The sequence below is a fragment of the Eublepharis macularius genome, chromosome 1 (assembly GCF_028583425.1).
Source record: "Eublepharis macularius isolate TG4126 chromosome 1, MPM_Emac_v1.0, whole genome shotgun sequence".
In the NCBI taxonomy this organism is placed as follows: Eukaryota; Metazoa; Chordata; class Lepidosauria; order Squamata; family Eublepharidae; genus Eublepharis; species Eublepharis macularius.
In genome coordinates, this window is record NC_072790.1 from 103,703,607 (window position 1) to 103,725,604 (window position 21,998).

Genomic DNA, 21,998 nt, shown 5'->3' on the forward strand with positions numbered 1-21,998 from the left:
AATGGCAGCAGGCCGTAAAAGAGATCCAGTTTGGGAATACTTTAATGAGGTTCCTTTACCTATCGGTAAGGCAGGCATGCATGCAAAATGCAAACACTGCAACAAAGAAATGCAAGGCCTGGTGGCCTGAATGAGGCAACATCATGAGAAGTGCTGTGATGAAGATGACCAAAGAAACACATTTGAACAGGCAGGATCTTCAGGTTGGTAAACGTTTTTATTGAATCATATTTCTAAAGACTGCCTTGAACTGTCATGTTTGAGCAAAATTATATTTCTTATTATTACTGCATGTTACTGTCATTTGGTACAGTTATGAAGAAAAGCAAATACTCCTTTTGGGGCAGTGCTGTACAATAAGCAGAAATTGTATAAACAATAAAATAACAGCATTGACTTTTTTGTTTAGGGGAATTCATCATCAACATTAAGGATTCTCAAAACTATACACCTTCAAGATCACCATCCTCCTGTTCTACAGTTCCAGAGTTATCCATCCCGGATAGTGCTTCATTTGCATCATCATCAGATACCCACAGTATATCACCTAAAAGAAAGAAAAAGCCCTTCCCTCCTGGAACCACCATAGATAAGTTTGTGATAAAAACTAGCAGATTAGAAAAAGAGTTAATTGATGAAAAAATTGCCCAGTTTGTTTATGCAACGATCTCTTCTTTCTGTCTGACTGAGAAACCCACATTTCATTAATATGGTTCAGTCACTGAGACCAGGATACAGTCCACCCTGCAGAGCAGATGTTGCAGGGAAACTGCTGGATAAAGTGTATGACAGAGAAATGGAGCAATGTGCAACAGCTCTGGAGGGTAGAATTGTTAACCTAAGTATTGATGGGTGGAGTAATGTCCACAATGATCCTGTTGTATGTGCTTGTATAACAACAGAAGAAGGGAAAGTCTTCCTTGCACAAACAATTGATACGTCAGGAAATGCACACACAGCAGAATACTTACAAGAAGTGGCCGTAAAAGCTATAATAACATGTGAACAAAAATTCAAATGTTTAGTACGCAGTTTGGTCACAGACAATGCTGCAAATGTATCCAAGATGAGAAGAAATTTAGAAGAGCAGGAAGGGAATACAAAGCTAATAACATATGGTTGCAGTGCTCAATTGCTGCACCTCTTAGCCAAAGACTTAAGTGTTCCAGAAATAAAGACTAATGTTGTTGAAATTGCTAAATACTTCCGTAACAATCATTTTGCTGCAGCAGCTCTGAAAAGGATGGGTGGAACCAAGCTAACGCTCCCACAAGATGTTAGATGGAACTCTGTGGTGGACTGTTTTGAGCAGTATATCAAGAACTGGCCTGTTCTGATGACAGTTTGTGAACAAAATCGAGATAAAATAGATGGCATTGTCACGGCCAAATCCTCAACATTGGGCTTAAGAGAAATGTTGAACATATGCTGAGCATCCTGAAACCCATCTCTGAAGCTTTAAACAAAATACAGAAAAATAGCTGTTTTATTGCTGATGCTGTTGAAATTTGGAAGGAACTGAGTGAACACTTAAAAACAGAACTACACATGGACAGAATTAAATTAGAAGCATTAAAAAAACGAATGGGACAAGCACTGTCTCCAGCTCATTTTTTGGCAAATATTGTCAATATCCTGTACCAGGGTCAAAACTTAAGTGCTGAGGAAGAGGAGTTAGCTATGACATGGGTATCCAGCAATCATCCATCTGTAATGCCAACTATAATAAACTTCAGAGCTAAGGGGGAACCATTCAAGAAATATATGTTTGCTGAAGATATTTTAAAGAAAGTCACACCAGTGAACTGGTGGAAGTCACTTAAGCACTTGGATTTAGAGACTGTTCAAGTAATGATTTCGCTTTTAACAGCAGTAGCTTCTTCTGCAGGCGTTGAAAGAATATTCTCTTCCTTTGGACTCATTCATTCTAAATTGAGAAATCGTTTGGGACCCGATAAAGCAGGAAAGCTTGTTTTTCTTTTCCAGATTATGAACAAAGAAGAAGATGAAGATGACGAGTGAGCTACAGAGGACAGTATTTAAGTTTTTCATGTGTAGGCTGGGCTGACAGTCTAAGTTTCTTAAAATATATATATTTTGTTTAGCCAAATTAGTTAACAAACATGGATGTTTGTTTAAGCAAATAACATATGCTGTAATGTTATTGTTTCAGTTGAATAAATAAAACTATTTAAATTGTTATTATTAAGGTAATGATTATTTTTCTCCTTCCAATAAAGTACAACAGAAAAGTTGTCCAAATATGAATGATTAACCTAAACTGGGGATTATTCATCTCACAATAAATTAACTATAATGTGTTTCTAATAGTATTAAAATCAATATTTTATACAACTGTAAAACTAATATGAAAAGTTGTTATTCTAAAAATCTTCATCTACTTGCATATTAAAGTTATACCAGCAAGAATTAGTCTTTATGTAGAAAACTATGATTTAAATCAAGCCTTACTGACTAGTGATTTAAATCGTGATTTAAATTAGTTTGATATAAATCAAATCCACCCTGCCTTTAAGTCCTTGATGGCGTGTCCTGGTAGACTGAAGTGTTCTCCCACTGGTTTCTGGATATTGCCAGATTGATTTCTGTAAATATGCCATCCTTTCCCACGTTGCAAAGGGACTGATCTCGCAGGAAAACTCAGCTGAAGATGGACTGAACAGAAAGTGAAATTTTCCCTATGTTGGCTGTCAGTTCCCCCTTTGTATGCTGTGCCTGTGTGGGTTCACAGTTTTGGCAAAATGAAAGAACAGAAAATAAGCAACTAATATCTAAATACAGAAGTTATTGAGGAAGGCATAGTGCTTCTTGATGAAGACAGAAGAATTGTGGCCTGTTATTCATGCAAAATGAATAACAGGAGATATTAACCTGAGCTGACTTTTGTGATGTTGCCTTATATAAAATAAATGTAAAGCCGATATAACATATTTGTGAGTGCATGATGAGACACAGCAAAAAGTTTTAAATAAATCTTTTTTTTCATGAAGATGAATAGCTGACCATTTAATTTGATTAGAGGCTTAACCCAACCATCAATGTACTGTACATTTTTTAAAAGAGAAGCAAATCAAAGCAAAAAAACCAGACCCATACCTAAATTGGTAGAGGTAATGTTTTGATATGGCTGTGCTCTCTGCAGATCCTTTGAGCTTGACACTACTACTATATGTTTTGAAGGCAAATAAAAGACTCCTCAGTCTTAATACATGAATGTGTGCACAGTTCATGTTAGTTATCAGCAGTCTGGCTTGTCTGTGACTTTGGTATTTGTAAAGAACTGGAATCTGGAATGTTTTATGTAAATGTAAAGTATGTTATTAAGTGAATATGAAATGTGAATAGAACTGAAAGATTATTATTCTTCCTACATTTTATATATCCTTTAAGTAAGACATATTTGAAAATTGTCTGCCCAACATAAAAAGGAACTGAGGAATACTCAGTCGCTTATGTATGTATGTATGTATGTATGTATGTATGTATGTATGTATGTATGTATGTATGTATGTATGTATGTATGTATGTATGTATGTCATTTATAGTCCACCTTTCTCACTGAGTTTCAAGGCAGATTACATAGTGTGAGATTAATACAATCAGTATCAAAGACATTTCCATATAGTATCAAGAACATTTCCAGACATTGTCAAGGACATTTCCATAAACAATGTCGTAGGATTTTACAAAGACATAACATTAGCAAGGATCCAATACAGAATTGAAAAATTGCTGAGACAGAGCATAATCAATTCTAGGACTGACATTAGACAACATGAAGCACAGTTAGTATATAGGGACACATATTCAAAGCAACTGTTAATATGCAAGGCAACATAGCGGTGAAGTCATTAGCAAAGCATCTGAGATCCCCTCTCTACAATACTTCCCTCTTATCTGAGTAAAAAGCCTTTTTGAATAATTCAGTTTTGCATTGTTTGCGGAAAGCCAGGAGAGTGGGGGCACTCCTGACCTCCTCAGGCAGGCGGTTCCACAGGGTAGGGGCCACCACAGAGAAAGCCCATGTACGGGCTGCTGTTGATTTCGCCCATGTGCAGGCTGGTAGTAGCACTGGATCCAGTATGACCCCCTGGGCTCTTCACCGAGTCTGCAAGGACTCGAACTCCATTGAAAGTGGGGAGTACAATGTATTTCAAGATCTCTGCCTTCCCAACAAGCATCATTTCAGTCTTGTGACTGAGAGCCAGTTTGGTGTAGTGGTTAAGAGTGCGGGACTCTAATCTGGAGAGCCAGGTTTGATTCCCCTCTCCTCCACTTGAAGCCAGCTGGGCGACCTTGAGCTAGTCACAGTTCTCTGGAGCTCTCTCAGCCCCACCCACCTCACAGGGTGTTTTGTTGTGGGGATAATAATGACATACTTTGTAAACCGCTCTGATTGGGCATTAAGTTGTCCTGAAGGGCAGTATATAAATCAAATGTTATTGTTATTGTTATTGTCTGAGTTCAATTTCAATTTGTTATTTTTCAACCATTTCACCACAGCTGTCAGGCAACAATCTAAGATTTCTACTGCATCCTGTGTGGACCTGGATAGCGAGATATAGAGTTGGGTGTCATCTGCATATTGATGACATCCCACTCCATAGCTGCAAATTAGTTCTCCTAAAGGTTTTACACAGAGGTTGAATAACACAGGAGATAAGATTGCGCCCTGCAGAACCCTTTTAGTCTGTTCCATGAGAAACAATTTAAACTAGTCCAGGGCACATCCTTTGATGCCCACTTCTGTTTCTAAATGCCTCAGCAAAATGGCATGGTCTACTGTGTCAAAGGCTGTAGACAGATCCAGGAAGAGCAATAAGGAGGCATGACTTTTGTCTATATCATCCACTAACTCTACTAGTGCTGTCTCTGTCCCATGCCCTAGTCTGAATTCAGACTGGAAAGGGTCTAGAGCACTAGAGTTTTCCAAGAAGAGCTGGAGTTGCACTTTGCCCAGAAAGGGCAGATTAGAGACTGAGTGATAATTGGCCACATCAGTTTTGTCTAGGAATGTTTTTTTTATTAGTGGACAGATAACTGCCTGTTTGAGTGGCTGGGGGAAGGAGCCCTGAGTTAGTGACTGATTTACAATAGATCTCAGCGGTTCACTTATGTGGTCTTTACTTGATTTTAACAGCCAAGATGGGCAAGGATCGAGCACACAAGTAATGGCTTTCATAGATGCCAGGATCCTGTTAAGGTCTGTCATTGTAATTGGTTCAAAGGAGTCCAAATGTAGGCCAGATGGTGTATGAAGCATTTCTTCTATCTTGTGTGCATTGCAGCTAGTATCTAGATCAGAGAGTATGTGTGCTATTTTTATCAGTGAAAAACTTAGCAAAGGCCTCACAGCTAATTGTCTGTTCTTGGGACTGTAAAGGTTCAGCTTTAGGGGTTAGAAGGTGTCTGGATATCCTAAACAATTGGGATGGTTGTGAACTAGCCGATGCAATGGTTGCCAAGAAATAACATTTCTTTGCTGCTTTCATTTCAGCTTCATAGATCCTCCAGTTTTTTTCTGTAGCAAGCTCTATCAGCTTCGGTGCAAGTTTTTCACCAGCATCTTTCTAGACATCTTCCAGCCCTCTTCAGGTTAGCCAGCTCCATGGTAAACCACTGTGCTGGCTTCTGTTCCAAGGGCCAGAGGAGTTGACAAGGAGCAATGGTGTCAATAGCTTCAAGGACCTTTGTGTTCCACACTCCTACAACAGCTTCTGTGGAGCATGTGTCAGGAATTCTAAAATCCCCCCAGGCATTTTGGAATCTGGAAGGGTCTGTGAGCCTTTGTGGGCAAATCATTTTAACTGGACCACCCATTTTGAGGGGTGTTGGGGCCATATTCACTTTTGCCCTCTGCAGATGATGGTCTGACCATTGAAAGCTTTTGTTCTGTACGTTACCCCCACTATGTATGTTTTTTGCACCTTTATTAGGTAATTACTTTTTTGCTTCTGTTTTCTCCCTGAAGAACTCAGGCACATCTAGAGATAGTAGAAAATGTGGCAGGACACCTGAGTGGCTAATTGACATTGACAGAGAGGTTGTGGAGAGGCATCTGGCTGCATTGGATGAATGCAAATCCCCTGGGCCGGATGGGGTGCACCCAAGAGTGCTGAAAGAACTTTCTAGAGAACTTGCAGAACCCCTGTCCATCATCTTCAAGGCCTCCTGGAGGACTGGGGATGTGCCACAAGATTGGAGAAGAGCAAATGTTATCCCAATCTTTAAGAAAGGGAAGAAGGATGACCCGGGAAACTACAGGCTGGTCAGTCTGACTTCTGTAGCTGGGAAGATATTAGAACAGATTTTAAAGGGATCAATCTGTAAGCATCTGAAGGACCGCTCAGTGATCCAGGGAAGTCAGCATGTTTTTGTTCGTAACAGATCTTGCCAGACCAACCTGGTTTCCTTCTTTGATCGAGGGAACTCTGTTGACGTGATTTATCTGGATTTCAGTAAAGCTTTTGATAAGGTCCCCCATGACATTCTGATGGGCAAACTGGAAGACTGTGGACTGGACTAGAGGACAGTTCTGTCAGGGCTAGCAGCAGCCGCTGCTGGGCGGGGCGCTGGGCAGTCTGCTCCTGATGTCAGGGGGGGGCAGGGATTCTGCAGGACCCTGCTCTGTGGAAGGAGGGGTATACCTCACCCAGACTCCCTCTCAGTCCACTCGCTGGCCTGCTCAACCTGTGCCACTCACCCCCTTTGGTCTCTGTCATCTCCTCCTCCTTCATCCACTCTCCTCCTAGCCTTTGCTCTTGCACCACTCTGCTTCCACACCATCACCTTACTCACACCCAACCACCCCAGAGCTGTTCCCAGCCAGCTTTTATAGGGCCTTCTCTCCGCACCCCGCCCTCCTTACCCGTCCTGCCTGCCAGGCCACAACCCTCCTTGGCCTCCCAGCATTGACCTGGGCTCTCTCAAGCTGCTGCAGCTGGGGTAGCTGGCTGGGCTGCCTGGATCAGCAACAGCTGCATTAGGTTGGCTGGCTGCCAGGCCTCTCTGGCTGAGCCGATTACTGAAGGTAGGCCCAGCTGTGGCCCCTTGGCTGGCTGCCCAGCTCTTCCCCTAGAAGGCTTTCAGCAGCTCCACCTGGAGGGGCTTGGTTGTGAGCATCTCCTGAGCCAGGCTGCTGACTTCAAGCTGAGGTGGAGGCTGCGGCGTGGCTCTGAGCTGCTGTGGCTGCTTCTCTTCCCTGCCAGGTAAGAGCTCTGTTTGGGCTGCTGCTGGGCCCCTATTCCCCCTGCCCTGGCCCTTTTCTTCTGGCCTGCTTAGCCTCCTCTCCTCCCCCTGGAGGGTGGGACTAGCTGGTCTCTCCCTGCTCCCTCCAGCCCTCTGAGGCTCTGGCCTTTTGGCCCTTCCCCCTGGAGTAGGCAGGTTCTGGACCTGGTTGCTGGCTGGGGCGGCAGGGTTGCTGCCTCCTGGTTGCCCCCCACTGTTCCCTCCTGGCAAGTCTGGGGGCTGGGGCTCAGACCCTGGACAAGTTTGGTGGATAGGGAACTGGTTAGAGGACCGCACTCAAAGATTGGAGGGAGGTGTCCAGTGGGGTGCCGCAGGGCTCGGTTTTGGGCCTGGTACTTTTCAATATTTTTATCAATGATCTGGATGAAGGAGTGGAAGGGCTGCTCATTAAATTTGCTGATGATACCAAATTGGGAGGAGTAGCAAACATCCAAGAAGATAGAATTAAAATTCAACAAGACCTGAATACTCTGGAGAAGTGGGCAGCTGTGAATAGGATGCAATTGAACAAAGACAAGTGCACAGTATTACATCTGGGCCACAAAAATGGGAAGCACAAATACTGGATGGGGGATACACTTCTGGGCAGTAGTATATTCGAAAGGGATCTTGGGATAAGAGTGGACTGTAAACTAAATATGAGCAGTCAGTGTGATGCAGTGGCAAAAAAGGCTAATTCAATCTTGGGTTGTATCAAAGGGGCCATAGCGTCAACATCGCAGGAGGTCATACCCCTCTCTATACTGCCTTGCTCAGGCCACACCTGGAGTATTGTGTGCAGTTCTGGAGGCCTCACTTCAAAAAGGATGTGGCCAAAATCGAGAGGGTGCAGAGGAGAGCAATGAGGATGATCAGGGGTCTGGAGACTAAGCCCTACGATGATCAGCTGCCTAGGGAGGTGGTGAGCTCCCCTTCACTGGCAGTTTTCAAGAAGAGGCTGGATGAATACTTGTCAGAGATGCTTTAGGCTGATCCTGCCCTGGGCAGGGGGTTGGACTAGATGGTCTGTATGGCTCCTTCCAACTCTATGATTCTGTGATTCTATATACATTGGTTTACTGTCATTGGCAATGTGCAGTGTGAAAGAATAACCTACTATAGTGGTGTAGGCACACCAAGATATTTTCTCACTGGGCACTGTACATGTTCATCCTGTGCATTGAGCATGATGCAGCAAAATGTAACAACTTTTATGTCCCAATGATTTCTATAGATAAAGACTCAGCTAAGCAGATGTTTACATCATTCCCATTGGAACGAATGACTCTTCAAAGTGTTTGAATTTTTGCTGGATCATGTCCAGTTTTTGTATCTATAAAACAGTTAAGTCTACAGTGTATCACCTTAGATTCCTGGTATTAAAAGCCTAATCGCTTTAGAACATATGGAAATAAAATCCAGTATGGTTTTACGCAACACACACAAACCTTTTTACTGCATGTTTTACTTTTTATTGATATACACACCCAGCTTATCTAGGTTTTGTTCTTAGGCAAACAGTGACATTTATAAGCACTATATCAAAAATATGGAGTTTTTTTTCTTTCTTTCTAGGTAAGGGAGACCAATAAATATACACAGAGTCCTTCTACTACAAGGGCTACCTCTTTCATTACAAGAGAGGCAGCTTATTAATAGGGCAGGTTACATTTACAAAAGCTTCATATATGTTTCAGAACACGGACAGAACTTTCAAGCCCACAGAATTACAAGCTGCAATGCAGAATTCCCCTTTATATAGGAGCTTCAATTGTCCCAGCAGAGTACATTTTTTCCTTTTCCTGAAATGCATCACTTCCACCGAGGCCAACCCTGATGTTTCCTGGATTTCAAAGCCATTTATTTATCAATCATATTGAGAGGTTGCTTTGCAGCTATGATGTATCAATATCTGTTTCTATTGTAAAGTCAATCATGTTCTTTTTTTAAAAAAAATGCATGCAGATAAAATTAAAAGTTGACAACTTCTTTGTTTTCCACAGGTTGGTAAAGGATGCCCCGTGGGATGAGGTCCCTCTTGCTCACTCTTTGGTTGGATTTGCCACTGCTTATGATTTTTTGTACAACTACCTTAGCAAGTCTCAGCAGGAGAGATTTCTTGAGGTAATTGCCAATGCCTCAGGATATATGTATGAAGCATCATATAGGCGTGGATGGGGTTTTCAATACCTACACAATCATCAACCTACCAACTGTGTGGCCCTGTTGGCAGGAAGCCTGATTTTGATGAATCAAGGTATGTGCTGAACAATGAGAAAGTTCTTTGCAAAGCCATAGTTAAATCACTCATGTTTACCAGTTATAAATAATATAACATGAATTGATATAGTTGTTCGATACATGTTAATACAAATATATTGGAACCTGGTGGGATATGTGTTGAGACCTGCATCAACTAGAACGTAGCCATGTTCCATTCATATTGATTTCATTCCTTAGAATGAGAAATGTTACTGCATAAGCTAGCTGTTAGATTGATTTTAATTTTTATAAAGTGTTACATAGTCTTCAAACACTTTGAACTATTAGCACAAGAACACAAGTAGAGCTCTGCTGGATCAGACCAATGGTGTGTGTATAGTCCAGCATGCTGCTTCCAACACTAGTCAGCTGGAGGCTTCTAGGATGCCCACAAGCAGAACAAGAAGGCAGAAGCTGTTCTCTCACAATTGGTACTATGAGGCATCTTAACATGATTGTTCCATTTAGTTATAATGGCTGATATCAATCCCCAACATATTGGTCAAGAAAGACATCGAGACAGCTTGCAGCACCAAATTTTGTAGAATCTAATCATGCATTGTATTAAAAGTGCATTTGTTTCTATGGCTTCTATGTTTACTCTAGAGCCTTTGGTATGGGAGTTTGTCTAAGGATTTAGCATGTAATATCTATGAGGTCATACCTGCGTCCATGTTGGTTGATACTCCTAAAGAATTCTAAAATATTGATAAGACAGTTCTTCTGTTTGCAGATGCTTTACTCTTTCTTCATTAGCAAAGCTTTATTTTCCTTGATGTTTAATAATTCTAGCTTTAATAATGTTTTTCACAAATTTACCTAGGAGATATAAGGTGTATAACTTTTCTTATGTTATCTACCTTCCAGTTGTCTGGTAAGAAAATGCATTTACAGTGCAGTCTTTAGCAGAGTTACACTCTTCTAAGCCTGTGGACTTAACAGGGTGTAACTCTGTTTAGGATTGCACTGTTAGTAGTAACATTGCATATTTTTGTTCAAATAGCAAGTTTCACATTTGAGTTCTTAAACTCTTGGCTTTATACCATGCAGACCTGGTGACTTATTAATTTTCAGTTCATCAGTCCTAGAACTTAATTTCTTTTCACAGCTATTTGATTTGGCTTTTCAGTCACTTAAAAAAAAAAAACGCAATACCAACATGTTCCAACAGGTGATGGCTTGATAGGTATAATTTAATTCCTTTGCAAAATTTATCTCCTTTGCCCTATAACAATCTTTAGACTTCATTTAGCTGCCTCCCTGGTTGAGTTTCTGCTTCCAATGTAAATAAAGGTTTTTAATTGTTTATTTTAATGTTGTTAGCAAGATTGCTAATGTTGCTAGCAAGATTTCTCCCATGTTATTTACCTCACTGTCAAATTATCTTCATGTTTCCAGGCTCGTGCTTCTTTGTATTTTCTGCATAAACAAGACTTCCACTTTTTTAAAATGAACTCCTCTTGCATTTTATAGTTTCTTTGATGTAACAATTATGCTGATACCATCTTAGACTTGTTTCTTGTTCAGTCTGTAGTATACATTTTGTCTGAGTTTCTTTTATAGTGGTTTTAAATCCTTCAACATTTATCCTTTTTGAAACGCTTCTTCTTTTCAATATAAATATGATTAGACATTCTGTATAGTTTTATATTTTCATATATGTTATATTTGACAACACACATATTACTGCTGCCTACCAATTCAACACTTGCTCTTTACAGCAGATCTTGGGTGCCACTCAAAATCCAGGTTCACTTTCTCTCTTATTCTCTCTTCTAGTTGAGGGTAATTGAAATCCTTCATTACTACAACATTTCCTCCTTTAGCTGTCTCCCTGCTTTCTCCATTTGAAGACCAGCTCACAGTTTTAATTAGAGCCTTCTATGTTACTTCTGGGACCTCGTATATTCTTTTAGAATCAAGCACTTTAGTTCCCCCATTTTGATTCCAAGGTTTCTGCCATCAGCCTATGAACTTTTATATCCTTCTTAAAATGTCTTTTTATGTGCAATTTTTCCCTACTATGAAATTTTTAAATTATTGTAATTTTATTTATATATGCTCATGGCCATGTAGGATTTATAGTCCCAAAATATATGTGACTACTAATATTATTATAGTATATGCAAGCCACACTCCCTGTCTACAGCCAGATACATAAGGAGAGAGAATAAAGGAAACTATAAAAGAAGCTAAGGGACATGGATGATTCAGCCTTTTTTTTCCAAGTCAAAGAAAGCCTTTCTATGGAGTAGCTTAGGCAATATACAGTGCAATCCTAGGCAGAGTTACTCCTGCAGTACCTCTGATGGTGATTGCAGTAATAGTACCTAGAGAATGAAATAAGTAAAAACAAGATGAAAATGATTTTAATATAGGGATACTGTTTGTGCAAATTGATGACAAAAAGTTGTCAGATGCATCATACAACTTCAGTCTAGTGCTTTACTGGATATTTTCTTATTGAAAATATTTATATAACCATCTTTCTCCCAGGCATCCCAGGACCTAAGGTGGTTATATATATATTCACAAGACAGCCAAGTAATACTGCCATTAGCACCACCACATTCAAAAGAAGTCTTGTGACCTAAAACATGGCAGCTTCTGTTTGTCAATAAATTGTTCTGTCTGGTATCCTGAATTCTGAAGAATAGCCTAAGCTGGCAATGTCAATTTCAAACGATGCTAGTGGGTCTAGTTCTCCTGAAGAATAGCCTAAGCTGGCAATGTCAATTTCAAACGATGCTAGTGGGTCTAGTTCTCCTGAATTTCTGCTCAAATACAAGCCTTCCATTAAGATAAAGATAATAATAAATGTAAAATACAATAATATAAATATAAGAACAAATAAGATAAGTAATTCATTTATTATTTTAAATGATTAACAAAAACAAACCAACTAGTTTCAGTGAGGGATTCAACATGCTGCTTTTTTCACAGTGCCTATTGAGTATGAACTTCCAAGAGAAATTGACTTTGAGATCATTTTTGATTTTGCATGATTTTCTAATGAAAAGGGTCAGAAAAGTAAAGCTTTAAAGTTAATTGGACTGCATTTAAAATGTTTGCAGCTGTGCTGGCTTGTTAGAATTTTTTTAAAAAATCAAAATATTGACAGGATAATGTCTTGACACTAACTGAAGCGTACAAAATAGTCAGCATTTTAAGACTCTTTTTAGGCTACATGCTGTTATGTTAAAAATAGCGAAAGGGGTGTTTGGGGGCGTGGTAGACATGCTGGACTTTCTATTTTCAGATATTGTAGAAAAAGTCATTTCAAAATTAAAATAGATTTTTATCTTTCATAATTGTATGTATGTGTTAGATGGAATTGTGATGTGTGTGACAGAGGGTCCCATGCTGTAAAGTTATCATTTATTTTGTCTAATTTATTCTATGCTTGATTCTGTGGGGAAAGGCAAGGAGCCGTGCACAGTACTCAAAAATTGTGGTCCAAAGAAAAAGATACCTCCAGGGTACAATTAAGTCCTTTCCCTTCTATCCTTCCAGTCTTTGCTGGGCATGATCACCTGACCTAATGACCATAATAATCATGGTAATGTAGATTCCGTTAGCCTGCTCTTCTCCAGAGCTGCTCAGACCACAAGTAAGATGTTGCAAAGGGGAACTTAGTATTTTATTTGGGGTTCTTTTAATGAAAGTTAATATTTACAAGATATTGTAATATTTACAAGATACTGAATTATTTTCTTATTATCCAGCTGGATGCTTACATAGATCGTTCATAACCCCAATCACATATTTTATAGCTCTTTGCATCCATGTTTTAAAAGATAAAATATAACAGGCCATGTAACTATTAGGCATAGTTTTGTGAATGCTATCTCTTTTGTTTTCCTTTCAGGTTATCTTCAGGAAGCATATATGTGGACCAAGCAAGTCCTAGCCATTATGGAGAAGTCTATAGTTCTCTTGCAAGAAGTGACAGATGGATCCCTGTATGAAGGAGTAGCTTATGGCAGTTATACCACCAGATCTCTTTTCCAGTACATGTTTCTTGTCCAAAGGCACTTTGACATTAACCACTTTAAACACCCCTGGCTTAAACAGCATTTTGCATTTATGTACAGGACAGTACTACCAGGTGAGTAATTAAGATCAATCTCTTTCAAAATAAAATTACTAATAAATTTTTAGCAAAGTCTGTAACTGGAAGATTCTTATACACAACAGCTGGCTACTCTAGATTAAATGCTCACTTTCCTCCACCCACTATCAAGTGAAAAGCCTTATCATGGCAGCAATCATGGCAGCAATCACATGCACTCTTGAGCAGACATGGGCACAAACGGACCCCCCTCCCCACAAGCTGTTCGTTGTTCGTTGCCATCCACGGACAACGAACCGTAATTAACATGACCCTGTTCACAAAAATGTTCATTGTTTGTGGCCCTTTAAAGATCCCTTTAAACTATCAGCTGGCCGGTGGCAGGGGATTCCCCCTGACCGTCGCAATGTCCAATGCCCACCAAATTTGCAGGGGACATAGTCCTCACTGTCCTTCGAAGACCCCCCAAGTTTCAGAGAGATTGCACCCCGGGAAAGGCATGATGCATGGGTCTCCCCTTTGTTGTCATTTCCTTTTCACAGTGGCAAAAATGGGACTCTCTGCTGGAAGGTACTTTGAGGGGTTAAAGCCAGAAAGAAAGTCAGAAGGAGTTCAGACAGAGTTCAGTCCCTGCCTCCGGTTGCCAAGGGAATTGATTGCAGGTGCCAGACTGTCTGGCTTGATGAACGGCTGACAAAGGCAACGAACGAGCCTTGCAATGACCACTTGTTTGTTTAGAATGAGGCCTCATGGGGGCGTGGCGTCGGCACCGAGAGGAATGGACGCCTAAAGCCAGAGCTCCGGTTCAATTCCACCCCTAAACCCCGATAAGCACTTCAAAGACGTTCTACACAACTTAGTATGAAGGGTAAGCAAGATCTTACTGCAAAGAAGCCCAACTCTAAGGCGGCGAAAAATTTGCAGAGCTATTTCCCAGCTTCACAAGCAGAAAGTACGGAGGGGGAGATAGAGGGAACGAGTGCAAACATGGCGGCCGCGATGGTGAATGCTGAGGCGCGAAAAACTCAGACGGTTTCCTATGACCCAGCACTAAAAGCCCTACTGCTAGACATCGAATCGAGCTTTTCTAACAAAATCTCCCATCTAATGGAACCACTATCACAACAATTAACTGACCTTAAGATAGTGATGGACTCTGTGGTCGCTAAATCGGATCAGGCTCTTACCCAGACTGCGGCTTTAAGGGAGGACGTCCACTCCCTTCAATCAGAACAAGATCGTGTCCACTATAAGATCTTGGACATGGAGATTCAGCTGCGGGGTGCTAATTTGAAGTTTAGGGGGATAGAGGAAAATGTGGCCGTGGATGCAGACCTGGCCGTTTTTTTGGCGGGCTGGCTGATGACGGAGCTAAAGCTGGAGGAAACCCATGCATTGACTATATTCAAAGCTTATCGAGTGGGCCCCAGAAATCCAGATAAGAGGCGGGGACCTAGAGATGTGGTGGCCGTCTTTGCCGACTGGAGGCTGAGGAAAAAAACGCTTGAGGTGGCGAGGGCGCGAAAATTCCTCTCCTACAATGGAGCGCGAATCAGCGTCTATACAGACCTACCGGCCGAGATTTTGGAGCGACGACGACAACTCCGACAGATAACTGAGGAACTCAGAAATGCCCAAATAGAATACAGCTGGACCCGGTATTCTGCATTGAGAATCTCGTTGAAGGGCATACAGCACCTGATCTCTACTCCCGAGGAAGGCCTCCGGTTTCTACGTGAGCTAGGCATAGAGGTCGCCATGGAGACGGAGGCCAGCTCTCAGAAAAGAAAACGACCGCTGCCCATGTCTCCTCAGAAAAATAATAAAATACCGGTCCGGGACACTTGAAGCTCTGACTGGTAGGACTTATGACCAGAATATGTTGTGTTGGAACGTCCCAATCTTACTTAATTTACTCGTGGGTAGGGGTGGTTGGGGTGGGATTGAAGGGATTGCTTCTTTATTAGCCCCTTACACAAACAGTCCTCCGTTCTGTTTATTTACAGCAACCTCGTTGCAGAGATTTCTCGCGAGGCTGCTGAGGACTGTGTAGCATCTTAGTTTCTATTTCTCTATTGGAAACGGTTGCTTTAGAAAAATATTAGATCTTGTGATAATTATATAAATACACTCTTCAAGTTCTTCCTGGAAAATAAGTAACAAGACGCTGAGTGCTCGTTGTATATAGTTTAGTACGGTAGTTAAGGCAAGTTAGTGATTTAATACTAAGAGGTGTGCCCCTAGGGTTGATCCACTTCTACATAAAGTAATAAAGAGAAATCTTAATTAATTAATACCTTCTTGATTGGCATATCAGATACTCGGAACTCATTGCAGCTTGATCCGACGTTGGTAAAGGGGGGGAGGTAACGAAGCAATCTATACACCAGTCACAGCTTGCAGTTTTACCCTCTGACTATCTGCTTGCTCCTTACTGCATTTTGCAGTGGTAAGGGCAAGAATTAATTAATCATTTATTACAAGTCTGGGGACAGTTGGTTTAAAGGAGTATAAATAGTGAGTTAATTGAATATATCTACACTTTCAAGCTTTTACCAAAAACAATATTAAAGTGCTGCGTGCTTATTGTATATAACTTTGTTAAGGTAGTTAGGCAACTTAGTGATTGAGTGCTAGGAGGTGCATCCATCAATTCAATCTACTCCTCCAAAAGGTAACAAACAGACATCTTAATTAATTGATTCTTGATTGATTAGCAAATTGTACACTTGGAATTAATTGCAGTTTGATCCATCCATAATCAGAGAGAGAAGGTAACATAGCACACCGCAAGCAACTTAGTGATTTAAGGTTAAGAGGTACAACTATTAATTTGGTCTACCCCCACATACGGTAATAATAAGAAATTTTAATTAATTGGTACTTACTTGATTGTAACTTGATTATCGTATACCTGGAATTACTTGCTGTTTGATCCATCCATAATCGGAGAGGGGAGGTAGCATAGCAGACTACAGGCTTATCACAACTGTCAGTTTTGTCCACTGACAGTCTGATTGCTTCCCACCATATTTTGAAAGGGTAAGGGCGGAAGTCGATTATTTATTTATTGAAAATTACCAACATAGTAGATTAACTTACGCTTGCTATACATTTCATTGCATTTGTGTTTTGTGATACAATTTCTCGTTCCTTTCCAATGAATTTGTTGCATGATTGCCTTCAAAGTGATGAAATTTGATTGCTTAATTAATTAACGCCAGACAGTGATTTACTTACCTGAATCTTATTGCATTTACGTATTGACCCTTTCTTTGGTGCTTAGATCATTTCAGCCATCTCATTCATATCTATTATAAACTACTGAGGCAGGAGCCCTTACACTCCTGCTAGCGGTCTCTATACTTGCACTTTTGGTTCTGCAATATCAGTACATTTCGCTTCAAAGGCCAATTTTGATACTCTACTTTTACCCATTCTATAATGGCCTCACAACCACATGTCCATATTGTCTCGCAAAATGTGAGGGGTTTAAACAACCTGGTGAAGAGAAGGAGAGTTCTGACCAGCCTGGCGAAACTGAACGTAGATGTAGCCCTGATCCAAGAAACACACCTCCATGCATCCTATGAGGCGGAGCTTAAGGCCCCATGGATAAAATTGCAATTCCACGCAAAGGGCTCCTCCAAATCCCGCGGGGTGGCAATCTTACTAGCAAACAGGGTCCAATTTGAACACAAAGCCACCCTACGGGACCCTAGAGGCAGGTTCTTATTCATAAAGGGGCACTTCAATGGACAATTGCTTACACTGGCATCTGTCTATGCGCCCAATACGCAGCAACTGGAGTTCACGGAAGAAATCCTCCGAAAATTAGAGGCATTCCAGGAGGGATCGGTAATTGTGGGAGGGGACTTCAATTATGTAGCACACTATGACCTAGATAAATCCTCATTTCCCCGCAACAGTGCACCTCGAGTGCCAAGAAGGCCTAAGAACCCCAATCGTGACACACAGTTGCTCACGCTATTTACTCGGTTCCACTTAGTGGACATATGGAGGGAGATGAACAAACTGGCCAAAGATTACACATACTATTCCCCACGCCATGACGTATACACCAGGATTGACTATATCCTGGTGTCCCCAGATTTGAGAGACAGAGTACTACTCTCCAGCATAGGAGACATAAGCTATTCGGATCATGCTTGGGTAACGTGCAAATTATCCCTAGATAGGCCCTACGAAAGGGAGAGGCATTGGACGTTCCAGAAAAACCTCATACTTAATGAGAACAATGTCCTACAAATTGAACAAGCTATCACCCAATATCTCAAAGATAACCAAACAGGCACGACATCCTCCCAAACGGTGTGGGACGCTCTTAAGGCGGTACTAAGGGGACAACTGATCGCTCTCTCTGCCTCTCTAAATAAGAAGAAAAAACTCCAAAAACAACTCATAATGGATAAAATCCACCAATTGGAACGCTTACACAAGGATAGAGGCAGCAAAAAAACCTATAAACAGCTGCTCCATGAGCGCAAAGCTCTGGAGTCACTTGAAACGTCCCAAATTCAAAAGAACATCTTATATTTAAAACAAAAGTACTGGAACCACTCTCCTAGGACCCTACGTTATCTGTCCTGGAAGGTCAAGGAGAAGAGAATAAATAGGCACGTCAGACTTATAAAAAACGACAAGGGACAAACGCTCACTAAATCTCCCGAAATATTGAATGTATTTACAAAATTTTACACAAATTTATATACTTCATCCAGGCCAGACAAAACGTCAATTAGGAACTATCTATCAACCCATAAGAACATTAAAAAACTGGCAGCGGAACATAGCCAATTAATGGATGCCCCAATCACCGCCGCAGAACTGCTGGAATCCATTAAGAATTTGAAGAGCAATAAGGCATCTGGGCCGGATGGCTACCCGGCCGAATTCTATAAAAAGTTTGCTTTGGTATTAATCCCGCCCCTGTTATCGGCCTGTAATGAGGTGCATAAATTGGGGACCTTACCTGGAACCTGGGCTGAGGCAATCATCACCATGATCCCCAAGGAAGGCAAAGACCCCTCTAACCCCGGTTCGTATAGACCGATTTCTTTGCTGAATGTCGATTATAAAATCTTTACCTCAATATATGCACGACGCTTCAATTCTTTCATTGGAAATTATATTTGTACGGATCAGATAGGCTTTATCCCCAATAGGGACATCTCCGACAACATTTATAAGGCGCTGAACATTTTAACATTCAGTAGACACAGCAAATTACAAACCACACTCCTCTCCTTGGATGTCGAAAAAGCTTTCGACACCCTGGAGGTCCCGTACCTGCAGTTGCTCCTTTCCCACATGAAATTCGGCCCTAACTTCCTACAAACAATTAAAGCGATATACGCAGGCCCCAAGGCAAGAATCAAACTTAATGACTTAGCGTCCGATCCCTTCACTCTACACCGAGGCACGCGCCAGGGGTGTCCCCTTTCCCCCATCCTTTTCGCCCTCGCGATAGAGCCCTTAGCAGAGGAGATAAGAGCCAATGAAGGGATTCGAGGCATTGAAATAGACAACCGTACTTACAAAATATGCTTATTCGCAGATGACATCTTGCTGTTTCTTACGTGCCCACTTGCTTCCCTAAAGGCTCTGGCAATTGTTCTTGCTCAATTTGGGTGTATATCGGGGTTGAGGATAAACCAAGCCAAATCCACCATCCTATCAGTGAATCTCCCAGAGGAGACGTGTAACGACATAAAACGGCAATTTAAATACCAGTGGGCCAAATCACACCTCCGATATCTGGGCATAAATATCCCTCCCAACCCAGCCCAGCTACTCCAGGTAAACCACGTCCAAAAGATGAAAGAAATCAAACACCTCCTGCTCAAATGGAACAAGCAAAACCTGGCATGGTATGAAAGATACCACTTGATAAAATCCTTCGTCCTCCCAAAATTGACATTTTTGTTTAGAACAATTCCGATTGAAATCCCTAGCAAAATTCTGAGCCAATGGCAGACGACATTAAACAGATTCTTGTGGCAGAATAAGCGTCCTAGGATTGCCTTCAAAGTTTTGTGCGCCCCTAAAACAGCAGGGGGCTTTAACTACCCAAATATAGGGCTCTATTCTGATGCAGCCAGATTGACAGACATCCTCCAGATATTACTCCCCTCTGGACACTCTGATTGGATAAACATAGTGGGCACCTATTCCCAACCAAAAACTTTGCGAGAGACTTTTTGGTCTACCCCAAGTTTGCGTCCTCCCTCCATATATCATAATATGTTCCTTGCTGCGCTGCTGAAGCTTTGGGACAGACATAAGCTTTCCCTTCTCCCGGTCATATCCCGCTTTTCAGTGCTTACATCACATAAGGGCATGCCTCGCCAGCATAATATAACCGCACTGCGCTCCTGGGATGACCTGCGGGACTTGAGGTTGTTGGACATAGCCACCAAGGATGGTATTATAAGCAGAGTAGACTTGAACAACAACCTGGGCAGGGAAGTCCCCTGGTTTTTCTACCTGCAACTGCGATATCTTCTGCACGAATTGAATATAAAAAGCGTAATGACTAAACCACCAACTAAATTTGAAACACTTCTGGACTCCCACTCATTTAAACGTAAAGGTCTCCTGTCAAGACTATATCTCACCCTGCTTGACACCAAACCCCTAAACACTGAAGCGCTGCTCAATAAATGGCAACAGGACTGTGGGATAGAACTCACACAAGAGGATAGAGAGCATGTTTGGCACTCTGCATTACTTAACTCCCCTGTCACCACTGTACGCCTCCAAACCTATAAGATTATCCACAGGTGGTACCTTACTCCCCAAAAGCTGGCGAAAATATATCCCAGCAGATCTCCACTCTGCTGGAAAAAATGCGGGGAGCAGGGTACGTTCCTGCATTGCTGGTGGGAGTGTACAAGTGTTGCCGCTTTCTGGAAGGCGGTTCTCCAGGAAATTTCCCGTATCACGACTTATGTGATACCCCCAAGCCCGGGACTTGTCTTCTTGGATCTTTGGGGAGATCTAGATATTCCCCATCTGCGGAAGGCATTGGTCAGAACTCTCCTAGCAGCTGCAAAGGCTGCAATTGCACTCAGGTGGAAATCGCGATTCCCTCCCACTCTTGACATATGGTATAGAGTGGTGTGGGACCACCTTATGATGGAAAAGATCACAGACAGAATTCGAGCATTGCATAACCCCTCCAAACCTACACAATTTTACGCACAATGGTACCCTTTCCTGGAATTTTTATCTCAGAATGAATGGCTGATCTCTAAGCTACCTCACTACGCGATTATAGACCCCGAAATTTGAAATATGGATTTACTCTGCGACATACTGGATGTGCCTGTACATGCTTCTCTCGATGCTGTTATAATTAGCTTGCTTAACACTGTATTAGACTCCTATTGATTATGTATAATATTTGCACACTTGAATATTGCCAACTGTTAGTGTTTTGATGTTTATGTATTGTTGTATCCGAACATTGTTACGTATGATGTCATCTTTTTCCTACGCATTTACTGTTGATCTTGTTACTTGTTACACTTTCAATAAAAAATTTTTTTTGAAAAAAAAAAAAAAAAAAAAGAATGAGGCCTCATGAACGGCTTGTTCGCGAACAGATGAACGGGCTGTTCGTGGTTTCCGTTCATAATGCTGTTCGTGCCCATGTCTACTCTTGAGTACTGAATGTGTCCCCAGTAGCATCCATCAGTACTGAGATTACCTTTGTTGTCTGGGCACTGGAACCGAATACTTTTTCCCATTTACATATGCTAGCTTCTCCCTCTTTGCTTGTCTTTAAGGATTGTATTAGATTGTTCATCAGCATTGCCCTTCAGACAGAAGTAATATGATAGTACAGGCACAATAAAAACCTGCTTCCACATACAGAGTTGGATCCAACATAGACACAATGTTTGTGGATCTTTCCATTGTTTCCCTGTCCTCCACAGTCCTTTCCGACCCTGAGAAAGTTGATGCCAGATGCCACATGAACTATGCAGGACAGGGGATGGGCTGAGGAGGTTGTGAAATTGCCCTCCCCTCCCATCACTACAGATCTAGACTTTCAGAACTTTCCTTTTCACCCCCTTCCATCTTATGTAGCTATTAGTCCACAGATCCTATATCTCTGGGGATCAACTTTTCTGGATTCAGAAAGGGCTGTTGGAGGAGAGAACAAAGGAAAAATCCATCAAGGAAAGATTCTGGGGGATGAGTATCTCTGGATTCAACCCACAGATTGAATTCTCAGGATCAAGGTGATCTAGACAACAGGAATCAATAGCATTGTTTTCCTTCTGTCATTTTGTGAATGAATAGTAAAGAATGTAAATAAAATTCTCAGATTGCATGAAAAGCTTGTTAAAATTTTTAAAAGGTACAAACATTCTTTCATATTCAGGCT

At 41.4% G+C, this 21,998-nt stretch overlaps 1 protein-coding gene across 4 annotated transcripts in view; it reads left to right on the plus strand.

Moving 5' to 3' along the window:
* Positions 1–21,998, plus strand: part of DSE (dermatan sulfate epimerase) — a 66,108-nt gene that overhangs the window by 37,940 nt on the left and 6,170 nt on the right. For 3 of the 4 annotated variants that reach the window (XM_054985585.1, XM_054985576.1, XM_054985594.1), the window contains 2 exons: positions 9,252–9,505; positions 13,379–13,618. In XM_054985585.1, the coding sequence (XP_054841560.1) occupies positions 9,252–9,505; positions 13,379–13,618 (494 nt within the window). The remainder of the gene's footprint in view (positions 1–9,251; positions 9,506–13,378; positions 13,619–21,998) is intronic. The other variant, XM_054985601.1, reaches the window with a different exon arrangement.